General features: G+C 34.5%; 1 protein-coding gene across 1 annotated transcript in view; it reads right to left on the bottom strand.

The window, feature by feature from the left end:
* The window catches only part of LOC113067741 (ATP-binding cassette sub-family A member 3-like), a 41,859-nt gene that overhangs the window by 23,367 nt on the left and 5,581 nt on the right, over positions 1–12,911 (bottom strand). The window contains exons 4-8 of the mRNA XM_026240191.1: positions 8,918–9,045; positions 6,425–6,590; positions 3,470–3,729; positions 3,272–3,388; positions 1,794–1,914 (exon numbers count right to left, since the gene is read on the bottom strand). Of these exons, the coding sequence (XP_026095976.1) occupies positions 1,794–1,914; positions 3,272–3,388; positions 3,470–3,729; positions 6,425–6,590; positions 8,918–9,045 (792 nt within the window). The remainder of the gene's footprint in view (positions 1–1,793; positions 1,915–3,271; positions 3,389–3,469; positions 3,730–6,424; positions 6,591–8,917; positions 9,046–12,911) is intronic.

Here is a 12,911-nt window from a genome sequence, read left to right as displayed (position 1 = left end):
CCAAATGTGGCAGAGCAGGACATGTTGATTAAGGCCCACGTTCAGCTTTCTGAACCCCAGAACACAGTCTCTTGGGGCTTTTTAAGACAGAGGGTCATTGTACGCACCGATTCGATTTCAGACACATGGCCTCGATTTGCTGTAAGAAAAAACAGCTGTTTATAAAACCAGAATAATAAATAATAAAAGTTATGAGGAAACAAGATCTCGTCAAGAAAACATTCAGGTCATATTTCACCTTTAAAACAAGTCATTCTATATTGCTAAAGGAAGATATAACCATGAACAACAACCAAAGCGTTTGCCTTGAATTCAAACAAGCAATCATTTCCCTTAAACATTTCCCCAGGACAACATCTGATATTATATTTCCTGCCTGAGGCTGCATTTTACAGCACTGCCTCATTTCCTCCTACACATAACGCTATGTGTCACGATTTAATGCCAGAGCGTCTGAAATGTTGTTAAATCTGCCCATTAAACGAATCCTTTGAGGACTTTATTAATGCATCGGCATATCTGAGCACCTTTTTAAATGCAATCTACTCATCTAACCCTTTCACATAAAAACAAATCATTAAATGTGTCGTGCCAGGTTTTAAAACACACAAATATGAAATATGACAGTAAGAGCAAAGGGCATGTTATTTCAGAAAACAGAAGCTAGTTTTATCTGGTTCTTCATATGAAAAAAAGACAAAAATTTGGTCTTTTTGAAGCCTTTAATGGGAAAAAATGTTTTCTTTTTCTTTTTTTTTTTTTATTTGAGATGCAAACTGACCTCAAATACTAAGTCGCATTTTCTGAGGAAGTTTGTACTTAAAACAAGAGGTTAGAAATATAAAGTAAATTCAAGAGGAAAAGACAAAATATTTTCTTTCTCAAATGACAAATATTTGCTAATGGTAATTTATTTATTTATTTATTTTTTTCAGAAAACCTAATTCATTTTGTTTATCTTTTTTTCTTTTGTCCTGGAAAACAAGGCAAAAATATTCAATAAGAAATAGTTTTGTGGTCACCGTCCACTTAAATTACATGGAAATGATCAGCTTACAAGAATCATGATTTCTGCAGATTTTTTGCAAATGTGGTTGAGTAAATGATGACTGAGTTTTACATTATTTCTGCTGAACTACAGCTTTGACTGGAAACCACAGGCGCTGAAATGGCCAGTTCGGTCAGTTTCACAGCCAACACAAGAATGAAACGAAACGAAATGCACAAAACACCAATGCACATCTGATTTCCTATTCATTCCTCCCACCAGGACGAAGAGTTAAAGTGTAAGAAACCTGCTCTTAAAGCACATCTACACATCTTATTATTAGCCGCCAATCAAACACAATACAGTCCAGCCAAGACTCTCTCAAAGCATTTCTGGCATCAGAAAGGGTCAATAACTGCAACCTGAGCATTTTCCTCAGCTGGTCACCTGCTATTACACTTACACACAGTTTGCAGTAATCGAAGGTTTTTGTTTGCCAGAGAAAAGAAAGAAGTAGCGCATGATTCTGGACAAAGGAGAGCTGATTTCTGAAAGCTTTGTAAGAGTCGGGTTTAAACGCAGCTCAGATTGTTTCTGCATGTACTGAGCCAAAAACAGCAAATACCTCCCATTTTGTGTCTTTAGTCATCTCTACTTTCTCTTTGTTCATGCTCTACTATCTCCAGCCTCTGATTATGAGGCTTTGTTTCTCACCATAATGATGCGGCTTGATTAAACGGCCGTCTATACAGTACTATATACTGTCAGAGAATACAGTGTTATGACAATCAGAAGAGAACGTCACCTCTGGAGAAGAAGGTGCTGATCATGAAGCTGAAGTTAATGGTGGACACGGCAAACACCAGCAGGAAGACGAACACCAGCGTGGGGTCGCTGTAGGTCAACACCGCTCCGTTAGGACTCACCTGACAGAGAAACAACAAGCTGACGTTACATTACAGACATAAGCTACTGGAAATACAGCTGTTTGGACAAACTAGAAAACAGACGGGAACCGTAAGGAATCGAACATTTATGTTTCTCATTGAACTTAATGATTCGGATTCCTTAGTTCATTTATTAACCATTCATTGCATGCCTTTCAATTGCAATGTGGTTTAGAGAAATTTGTAAATTAAAATATATCAATATATTTTTCATCACTTTTTTGGCTTTAGAGAATTTATTATTAGTGGCAAATTTTATAAATCGCAAATTTCTAATGAAATGAGACGACTTTGAGTATTATTTCTGATTTTATTCAAGTATTTGTTTTAATTATACATGTGCATCCTTATTTTTGTACTGCTTTAACAATTAATACAATTTTCATTCAAAATAATTTTAGTCATTATCATTATTCTGTATGTACATATATTTTTACTTTCGGTTTAGTTTATTTTTTGTCATTAGCAGTTTTAAAAAGAACAACTCTATCTTTCTCTATTATATACACTATACAATTCTATATAGTGGTTGACCGATATGTGTTTTTGGACAGCCAATGCTGATGCCCATATCTTGGGAAGCAGGGGGGCGATTGCCGATATAAAGCTGATATGATACAATTATTTATATATTTATATATATATATATATATATATATATATAGTGTATGTTTTAGAATACAGTGGGGGTTTTTTGGCTTTGGAAAAATTTATTATTATTGCCGAATTTCATAATAAAACATGCAAAAAATAAAACTAGCAAACATGCAAATTACTAATGGAATCCATAGTCTTTATTATTCTCGAGTTTTACAGAAATATTTGTTTGAAATACACATACATATATACTTGGATATTTAAGGTTTTATAATTGAATTATCATTCCTAATTTTTCCCTAATTTATTTTCATTTATAAGCATGTTATGCATACCAGATTATATAATATTTAATGTTTATAATAATGGAAATTGCATATGCTAATGTTTGCTTGAAAAATAGAGACTTCGTCAGTGATTTTTGAGGACATCAATTGGCCTTGACTGAATACTAATATAACATTTATTATTAAAAGCAAAAATCTAAATGAATATCATTTTATTAAAATGTATCTATATCATATGTGTATCTGTGGAAAAATACAAAAATAAAAACACGAGTGCTTTTGTGCAACACGTGGAGCTTGTTCTGAAATAAAAACTGGTTCTCAGGACTCAAGTGAGCTAAAACAAGAAAACTTTTCAAAGAACGCAAACCGTAAAGTGGTATTTCTAGTAGCACAAGGCCCTCACAAAGAGCAGATCACATGACCAAAGTGGAAATATAACTTGTGTTTACCTTGACGCATATAAGTACGGTCACAAAGAAGATGGAGATGGAGAGGAAGAGGAGAAACATGAGGAACCAGGCGCTCCAGTGCAACCAGTTACTGAGACCCATCATGCGCATGTACTCCTGCGAAACACACACACACACACACACGGCTCAGTTGAGCTTTCTCACGTCCAGAGCAACAGATGGCCCTTCTGTGTGTACCTTCAGCTTCCTCTCCTTCTCCTGCACCACAGCGCGGATGATATTCAGAGAGGTGTAGGTGAAGCTGAGCACCAGCAGCAGTGGCAGCTGGCTCTGGATGGCCAGGATGAAGATGTCGTAGATGAACACTGGGTAAGGGAAGCGGGCCAGCAGCACTTGGGCTCTCTTGAGGAGGGCCTCGGCCGCCGTGCTGTTGTAGGCCTTCATGATGGCCCGGTCCACCGCGTGCTGCACCTGCAGGAAGCCCTCGCGGTAATATCCTGTCCAGAGAGATACAACAAATATTGCCTTTTCTTTAAAAGAGCAAAAATCTGGGTTAACGTGAGGTTAATGCCATGCAAGTAAATGAGGCCAATGCGCACATGTTAAAATTAGTAAAGCCTGAAAAGACCGTGTGTGTGTTTTTGTGATTTTACTAGTGTGACAAAATGTGTTCATCTTTGTGTGCCTGAAGTTACATTCAGTTCTATGTGATCTAAATGATTTTATAAAATAATACATTTTATATTGGATTGTAAATGCTTCACCTTAACATGGTTGTCATTTAAGTTAAAAAATAATAATCATTTTAAAATATTTCAATTCATTAGAATGGCACAAAACTTGGTGACTCATTACATTTGCTATATGAACACAAACATAAAAAAGTTGAATTTGATAAAAAAAAAAAAAATTGAAATGTAACGGGAGCTATGAGAGATGCAGAGCAATTTTTTAAGAGGAGAGTCTACACAAAAACAGAAAGAAAATGTAATTTACAGTGAGGCACTTACAGTAAAGATGAATGTGACTAATCCATAAACATTAAAATATGCACCATTTCTACAATATGTTTCTACAAAATTATTTAAATGCAAAAAAATAAATTACAAACCTTTTTTATAGTTATATGCAATTTTACAATGATGCAAAGACAATGCACAAAACATTACTGTAAAATTATTACTTAAAGCAAAAAAAGCAACAAAAATAATTAATTAATAATAAATAAAACAAAATCATAATTAAAACAAATATCTAATCCAATCTAAATGCAAAAAAAAAATCTTATAATAACCTTTTTATGTGTAAAATCATATCAAATTTTATAGCGTTGCAATGACGATGCAATGTTATGAAAAAAAAAAAATATATATATATATATATATATATATATATATATATATATACACACACACACACACACACACACACGTTTTACATTTTTGCTTTAACATCCTAAAAAAATAAATTAAAAAAAAACATTGTAAATACCTCACTGTAACCTCAATCTTTGGTCATTTTAGACCATACATTTTTAAGATTGTGATTTAATTTTTTTATGTTTTAATGCATCCGAATGGAGAATTTTGCTATATGAACACACACGAAATTGTACATGATTCAAAAAGGCATAATGATCTTTTAAAATAGTCACGCTTCCGTTTTTAGTGGTCAAATTTGACTATAATAGCAAATGAATGGGCAAAATGAATACTTTGGGGTAAAATCTACAAATCACACAGCAATGAGGGGGTTAAACTCTAAAACAGCTATAATACCTCTGCTGAGCTTCTGAAGGTTACAAAGCTTAAACATTTATTGAACATTCCTCACTGCTTCTTATGGCTTTTCAAACCATAATGACCCTCGAAGATCAAAACACTCGCAGTGGGGTTTTTCACACTATAAAGCAGCTCAATGCAATTACATGCAGATGAAAGGACGACGGTGAAGCGTGGAGAGTCGTGCAGGCGGAGATCAACATGTCATTTGTAGCACCGTTCCAAAAAAAAGAGGTCGACAGTCGTCAAAGTTCAGAGCCGAAGCTAACGCAGCGCTCGTGATTAATAACAGACACGCTGGCAGCACTGGAGGCATCAGACGAAGAGAGCGCTAACTAATGCTAATCACTTCCTAATCAATAGCTAGCACCGTCACGGGAAACAAGCCGGTTTGTCTCATCTGTTGACAGTAACTGGCAGCTGGTGTATCAAGTCTGTTGAAGGAAGAAATCGATCGGTCCAATATGCACTCTGATTGGTTGATTTGAGTTGAGTTTTTTAATGAACTGATACTATTGTATTAGACTATAATTGTAGTTTTGCAGCTGTTAGCTTTAACATCATCTATATTTTAATGCATAAAAAATTCAACATTAAGCACAAGCGAATTTACAGACTTACTCTTGGAGAAATGTAGCATTACAACAGTTGTTCCCCAGTGAATGCACTGCAGTGAATGGGTGCCGTCAGAATGAGAGTCCAAACAGCTGATAAAAACATCACAATAATCCACAAGTGACCCACACCACTCCAGTCAATTAATTAATGTCTTGGGATTGGGAAAAACTGTGTGTGTGTGTTTGTAAGAAACAAATCGATCATTAAGATGTTTTTAACTTTAAACTGCCGTTAATGGCTGAAATACGAGTCATCTGGTCTGATTCAGGAGAGAAATATGCAGAAATCAAAAACAATTTACAGGCAAAAACAGTCCATAACATTTCTAAACAAATATGTAGGTGGGTTTAGACGTGAGAGACAACAGAAGATAAACATTTTCACTGGACACAGCATTATAATGGATTATGGACAGACAAAACGGTAAAAAAAAAAAACGTGTTCAAATCATGGATTTTGTACAAACATGCAGCTTCTCGCTTCACCAGACATTAACTGACGGACTGGATTGGTGTGGATTACTTGTGGATTATTGTGATGTTTTTATCAGATGTTTGGACTCTCATTCTGACGGCACCCATTCACTGCAGAGGATCCACTGCTGAGCAACTGATGTAATGCTACATTCCTCAAATCTGTTCTGGTGAAGAAACAAACTCCTCTACATCTCGGACGGCCTGAAGGTGAGCACCTTTTCCACCGAGTTTTTAAATTCACGGCCTGTAATTTTCTTATGTTGGGTTTATTGGTACTTTACAGCAACATTTCCCACAATGCATCAGTGTGGACTGACCTGGCGTGCCCCCGTGCTTCTCAAGTTGTTCTCTGGGCCCGGGCAGCTGGATCAGCGGGAACAGACGGAGCGTGTGCCAGTCCAGATCATTGTTGGGGTTGAGCTCAGACTTCTCGCGCGTCGGAGCGTTCCTGGGGCTGTACGTGAAGCGCAGATTATAGCTGACCTGCCACACACCAGATCAACAGTTACTCCACAACTCAACGTTTCACCTAATGCAGGGTCAAACCCCAAAGTGACATGAGTGTCTTAAAAAAAGCCACAATAAAGACTGAATAGCTCTTGTGGGGTTTGAACCTACAACCTTACACTTACCATACCATAATACTGAATATTGTGCAATATACACCTGTGATATTTTATTTCACATTACGGAAAATAAATAAATAAAAACTTTTTTTAAACCCTGTGGTTGCTTGTAGGGCTGCATAATATGGTCCAAAACTGTGACTTTATTTCAATATATCACTATTTCATAATAACAGCAATAACAATAGTAACTATCGTTACTAAATAAAAAATATTACACAAGCATTTTCAATTGTAAAATCAAGTGTTTAACAATAATAATAATAATAATAATAGCAAAATATGAAATTATGTTGCAATATTTCACAGTAAAATACAAAAATTTATATTCAATAATAATTATAATTATCATCATCATCATTAAATACTACTATTATGAATAAATTAAAAATACTATGCAAAAAAACACTATTATAAAACAAAGAAATTAAGTGTTTAATATTAATAATTAAAACAAGACAAAAAAAATATTTCTGTTGTAATATTTGACTGTAAAATAAAGAAAATATGAATAATAATAATAATATAAAACAAAGAAATTAAGTGTTTAATATTAATAATTAAAACCGAACAAGACAATAAAATAAGTATTTCTGTTGTAATATTTGACTGTAAAATAAAGAAAATATTAATAATAATAATAATTATAATAATAACAATTAATGATAAGAAAAATAGTTATTATTTTGTTACTTATTAAAATTAATATATTGTTAATAAATAATAACAAATGATGATTATGATTATAATTAAATTGCGCACGTAACAAAACTGTTTTTTTGTCCACTGTAAAATATATCTCTCCAATGTTTCATCATGTGAACAAACGGTCATTTTGGGCCTCTTTCATGACATGAGGAAAACTAATTTCTGTGTAAATCATTCATAAAACCTTTCTGAAGTAAACGGTTTAAAAACATACATTAGATGAATAATTTACACAGAAATGTGCTCTCTTCCTGGACGCTGATCCAGCACCTGCTCCGGAGCTGTGCTAAACTGATTACAGCGTCAGTGAAGGAGATGATGATCCACTCGTGTGCTCAGAGCGCACCGCAGCTCTCCATTAGGCACATGAGAAAACCTCAGCCAATGCATCTCAAAACGGCTGAAACTCTCCGGCCTGAAGATTCGGTGGTGCAGGCGGCAGGCGCTGGAGGCATGAAAGCAATGTGGTCTTGAGGGTATTTGTTGCTAGAGCACTAATGGCCTGATTCCTCCAGCTAGAGGCGACTGCACTCCTGACTTCTGTGGAAAACAGCTTATTTTGTCTTCAAATGCTCAGAAAAGAACATTTCCTTCAGGGACACTGGCTTTAAGTAATGGCTATCATCATGAGCCACACATAAATGGGCGACTCGCACTAAAACTGACAAGAATGCTCTATATTTTACACCAGAATCAAAAGAAAATGGATTTCACATTAGTAAATCTAATGGCATTTAATTGTTATTTTTCCCCAGTTCTCATTTTTCATTTCAGTTGTTTATACACACACACACACGCACATACATTTATACTATACATATATAACAATGTAAAAAATTAACAAGCAAATCTAATGTAATTTATGGCATTTTTAATAAACAAATAATAATAATAAGGTGGCTTTTATTACATTATTACTATTATTAGTAAACAACATGGGATTTATTGCATTAATAATAATTTGAGGGGTTTAATATCGTGCAAATTGATACAAATATTGTTTTGTTAGAATGCAATAAGCTTCCTTTTCTTTATGCAAAATATAATTTAACTTAATAATAATAATAAAGCCATATATTTAAATTATAATGAATTATTATAAATGGAATACATTTAATTATTGTATTTTAATAATAATTTTTAAATATTACAATAAAAATAACATTGTTTTTAATATAATAATAATAATAATAATAATAACAAAACAATTCATATATTTAAATTATAAGTAAAATAACTATTTAAATAATAATAATAATAATAACAATAATAATAATAATAATAATTCTATATTTTTATATAATACTGTATTTTTTCACTTGATACTGGAGTAAAAACATTTCTTCACAGAACACATCTACATAATGATTTGAAGTGTCCAGCATGCAGTTGATCGGGCTGGTCTCAAACAGGAAGAGGGTGTCTGGGAATGCTAATGCATTAACACACAGGTCCGTCCGGTCTGTAACATCTCACCTGAAGAGGAAGCGGCTCGTCGTCGTGTGTGAACTGGTGCTCAAACACAATGGCTGCCAAGATCTTGCCTGACTCTGGGTCCGTTTTCACAAACTCCTCAAACTGCTCCTCAGTTTCAAAGCCACGCACTGCAAAACAAGATCAAGACACATCTCTAATAGCTGTAGAATTTTCCCTCCTGATATGAAGAATACTTCAATAACACTTGAGCATTATAACAGCAAAACAATCATCCCTCTACTAACTTTAAATGTTAATATTTTTGTGTGAGCAATTCATTGAAAATTCACATTAATTTTCTTTATGCAAATAATTTCCATTTTAAAATAGAATAAAAATAGTAATTATTATTATTATCATCATTTATCATTTTTGCATCATGACCACAAAAACTAATTAATCAGACAAATGCTAATTGTTAATATTTTTGTGTAACTATAAAAAAAAATTCATTGCGCATTATTATTATTTTATACATTTTTAATTATCATGTAAACAAAGTCCAAAAAGTAAATTTCCCTTATGGAAAAAATATTTTAAATTGTAGTACCATAATTTTATGACCCAGACTGCCTTAGCAACAACTTTTCAGCATCATGGTAACAAAGAACACATTTCTCCAACAAACACAAATTGTTCATATTGTTAATTGAGCTCAATTAAATGTGCAGAAGCTTTGAGGGTTAAACTGATAACAACAGATGTGTTTCTAGGTTCTATTCCCAGGGAACACACATACACACAAATGTATAACCTGAATGCACGAAGTTGCTTTATCAAAGCGACTGCTAAATGTAAATGCATAAAAATGTATAAATAGATGTAATATGTAACCATTTTACCAATCATATGAAACCATGTGACCTTTAAAGCAGATGTGTGGACACCGTCTCACTGTTTGACCTTTAAAATAATTGATTTTAGGATTTGTCAGCCTACTGGAAACATATGTTAATGATCACCATCGCTGGTGGGTTGTGTTTTTTTTTTTTCAAAAGAATATAATGTTAAAAGGAAAAGCTAATGAGGCACTAGGCAAAACTGGGAATTCAGCCAGGTTATGACTGGGATTTACCAACTAAATCCAATTAAACACACACACACACACACACACACACACAAAAGCATCCTTTTGACCCCAACAAGTGAGCATCTTTAAAGCAATGCTTGACCAAAACAAGAAAAGAGAATTAATAACAATAAATAAGTATTTAAGGCACTTGTGAAATCCTGCTTAAATTGATTATTTTGTCTTCGGTAAAAATAGGGAGCCGGGTCTAGTTCTGAACCATTATAGTTTTTAAATATTACAACAAATTACCAAAAGCTACCAAAAAAAAAGAAAAAAAAGAAAAAAAAAGAAAAGATAATGGAAATGTTGTTACTGTTGACCACCGAAAAACAACCAAAATATATCAATCTGTTCTGTTAGTGATAGTGTTGTTATTGTTAACTACCAAAATACAATCCCAATTCCAAAAAAGTTGGGACACTGTACAAATTGAGAGTATAAAAGGAATGTCATGATTTACAAATCTCCAAAATTTTATTCACAATAGAATATAGATAACATACCAAATGTTGAAAGTGAGACATTTTGTAATGTTTTGCCAAATATTGGCTCATTTTGGATTTCATGAGAGCTACACATTACAAAAAAGTTGGGACAGGTAGCGATAAGAGGCCGGAAAAGTAAAATGTGTCTCTCAGAAGTCAAGATGGGCAGAGGATCACCAATTCCCCCAATGCTGCGGCGAAAAATAGTGGACAATATCAGAAAGGAGTTTCTCACAGAAAAATTGCAAAAAGTTTGAAGTTATCATCATCTACAGTTCATGATATCATCCAAAGATTCAGAGAGTCTGGAACAATCTCTGTGCGTAAGGGTCAAAGGCGGAAAACCAAACTGGATGCCAGTGATCTTCGTGACCTTAGACGGCACTGCATCACATACAGGAATGATACTGTAATGGAAATCACAACATGGGCTCAGGAATACTTCCAGAAAACATTGTCAGTGAACACAATCCACTGTGCCATTCACCGCTGCTGGCTAAAACTCTATAGGTCAAAAAAGAAGTCATATCTAAACATGATCCAGAAGCGCAGGCGTTTTCTCTGGGTCAAGGTTCATTTAAAATGGACTGAGGCAAAGTGGAAAACTGTTCTGTGGTCAGACTGAATCAAAATGTGAAGTTCTTTTTGGAAAACTGGGACGCCATGTCATCCGGACTGAAGAGGACAAGGACAACCCAAGTTGTTATCAGCGCTCAGTTCAGAAGCCTGCATCTCTGATGGTGAGGGGTTACATGAGTGTGTGTGGTACTCATGCAACGCTGAAAGGTATATCCAAGTTCAAGAACAACATATGCACCCTCCAGACGTCGTCTCTTTCAGGGAAGACCTTGCATTTTCCAACATGACAATGCCAGACCACATACAGCATCAATTACAACATCATGGCTGCGTAGAAGGATCCGGGTACTGAAGTGGCCAGCCTGCAGTCCAGATCTTTCACCCATAGAAAACATTTGGCGCATCATAAAGAGGAAGATGCGACAAAGAAGACCCAAGACAGTTGAGCAACTAGAAGCCTGTATTAGACAAGAATGGGACAACATTCCTATTCCTAAACTTGAGCAGCTCGTCTCCTCAGTCCCCAGACGTTTGCAGACTGTTATAAAAAGAAGAGGGGATGCCACACAGTGGTAAACATGGCCTTGTCCCAACTTTTTTGAGATGTGTTGATGCCGTGGAATTTAAAATCAACTTATTTTTACCTTAAAATTATACATTTTCTCAGTTTAAACATTTGATATGTCATCTATGTTGTATTCTGAATAAAATACTGAAATTTGAAACGTCCACATCATTGCATTCAGTGAGTGTTGTTATTTTTAACTATCAAAAATATCAATCTGTTCTGTTAGTGACAGTGTTGCTATTGTTAGGTAAAACTAAAACTATTAAAAATCATTTTAATTAAAATAAAGCTAAAATAAAATGTAAATATTAGATGAAATAATAAAAATAAGGAAAATAAGGAATAACATCACTAAAATCCTCTAAAATCATCAATATCACATAACTATCACCTAATAATAATATAAAAAAAACAAATAAAAATGACAACAATCACTAAAACAAAAATATTTTAAATTAAATATGTAAACAGAAAATATATAAATAAAAACCCATTTAAAACATTACTAAAACATGAAATTAAACGAAAACTTTAAATCTAAAAGCAAAAAAAAGTTCTGCTTTCTTTCAGTGTTGACATACTAGACATATATTGCAGTCTGAGCTGCAAAACATTATAAATACAATAAATAGACAAAACGTCTTTCTATTATGTTGTTGTTGAACAATCACACATGATTAATGTTGCTCATGAACAAATGATCTGGTTATTTTGAATGAAACGGTCCATAAGGATCACTCGACTCGGTCAAATGAGACTTTACCGAATCACAACCTGCATTAAACTCGTTTATCCTCAAGCCATGGCTTTCATCACATCCAGCTAGACATGAACTGCTTCTTAAAGCTCAGTCATTTCAGATAAATAATGCGTTTGCCTGAAACCTCCTCATCTCAGCTATCCCACAAATCTGGGTTTAAAGTGTCGAAATGGCTGACATTCATTGCATCAGCCCTGCTGCAGACTCTTTTAAAGCAGGACTTTCAGGCAGGGAGTCATTTGTGAATATCACACAGCACTTTAACAACATTACACTGTTCATTTAACAGTCAAAGCTGAGGCTTCAGATTATAGATGTCTTTGCTCAAAGCGACTGGAAGATGCAAACCGGCTCTGGCATGAGTCCCATGATCAGGACACAGCCCCGAGATTGGTTCATTACGTGACTCACTTCCTGCATATTCCCTGCAGGCCTTTACGACAGCTCATAAACAGAAGCACCAGGACAATTCAAGGGTCAAGCAAGCAGACGCTATTTATGTCAAGAAAAGCGGCCATGAAAGTTTCTGG

This window comes from Carassius auratus, linkage group LG28B, assembly GCF_003368295.1.
Source record: "Carassius auratus strain Wakin linkage group LG28B, ASM336829v1, whole genome shotgun sequence".
Lineage (NCBI taxonomy): Eukaryota > Metazoa > Chordata > Actinopteri > Cypriniformes > Cyprinidae > Carassius > Carassius auratus.
The sequence above is the reverse complement of the archived record's forward strand: the minus strand, read 5'-3'. Positions and strand labels throughout refer to the sequence as shown.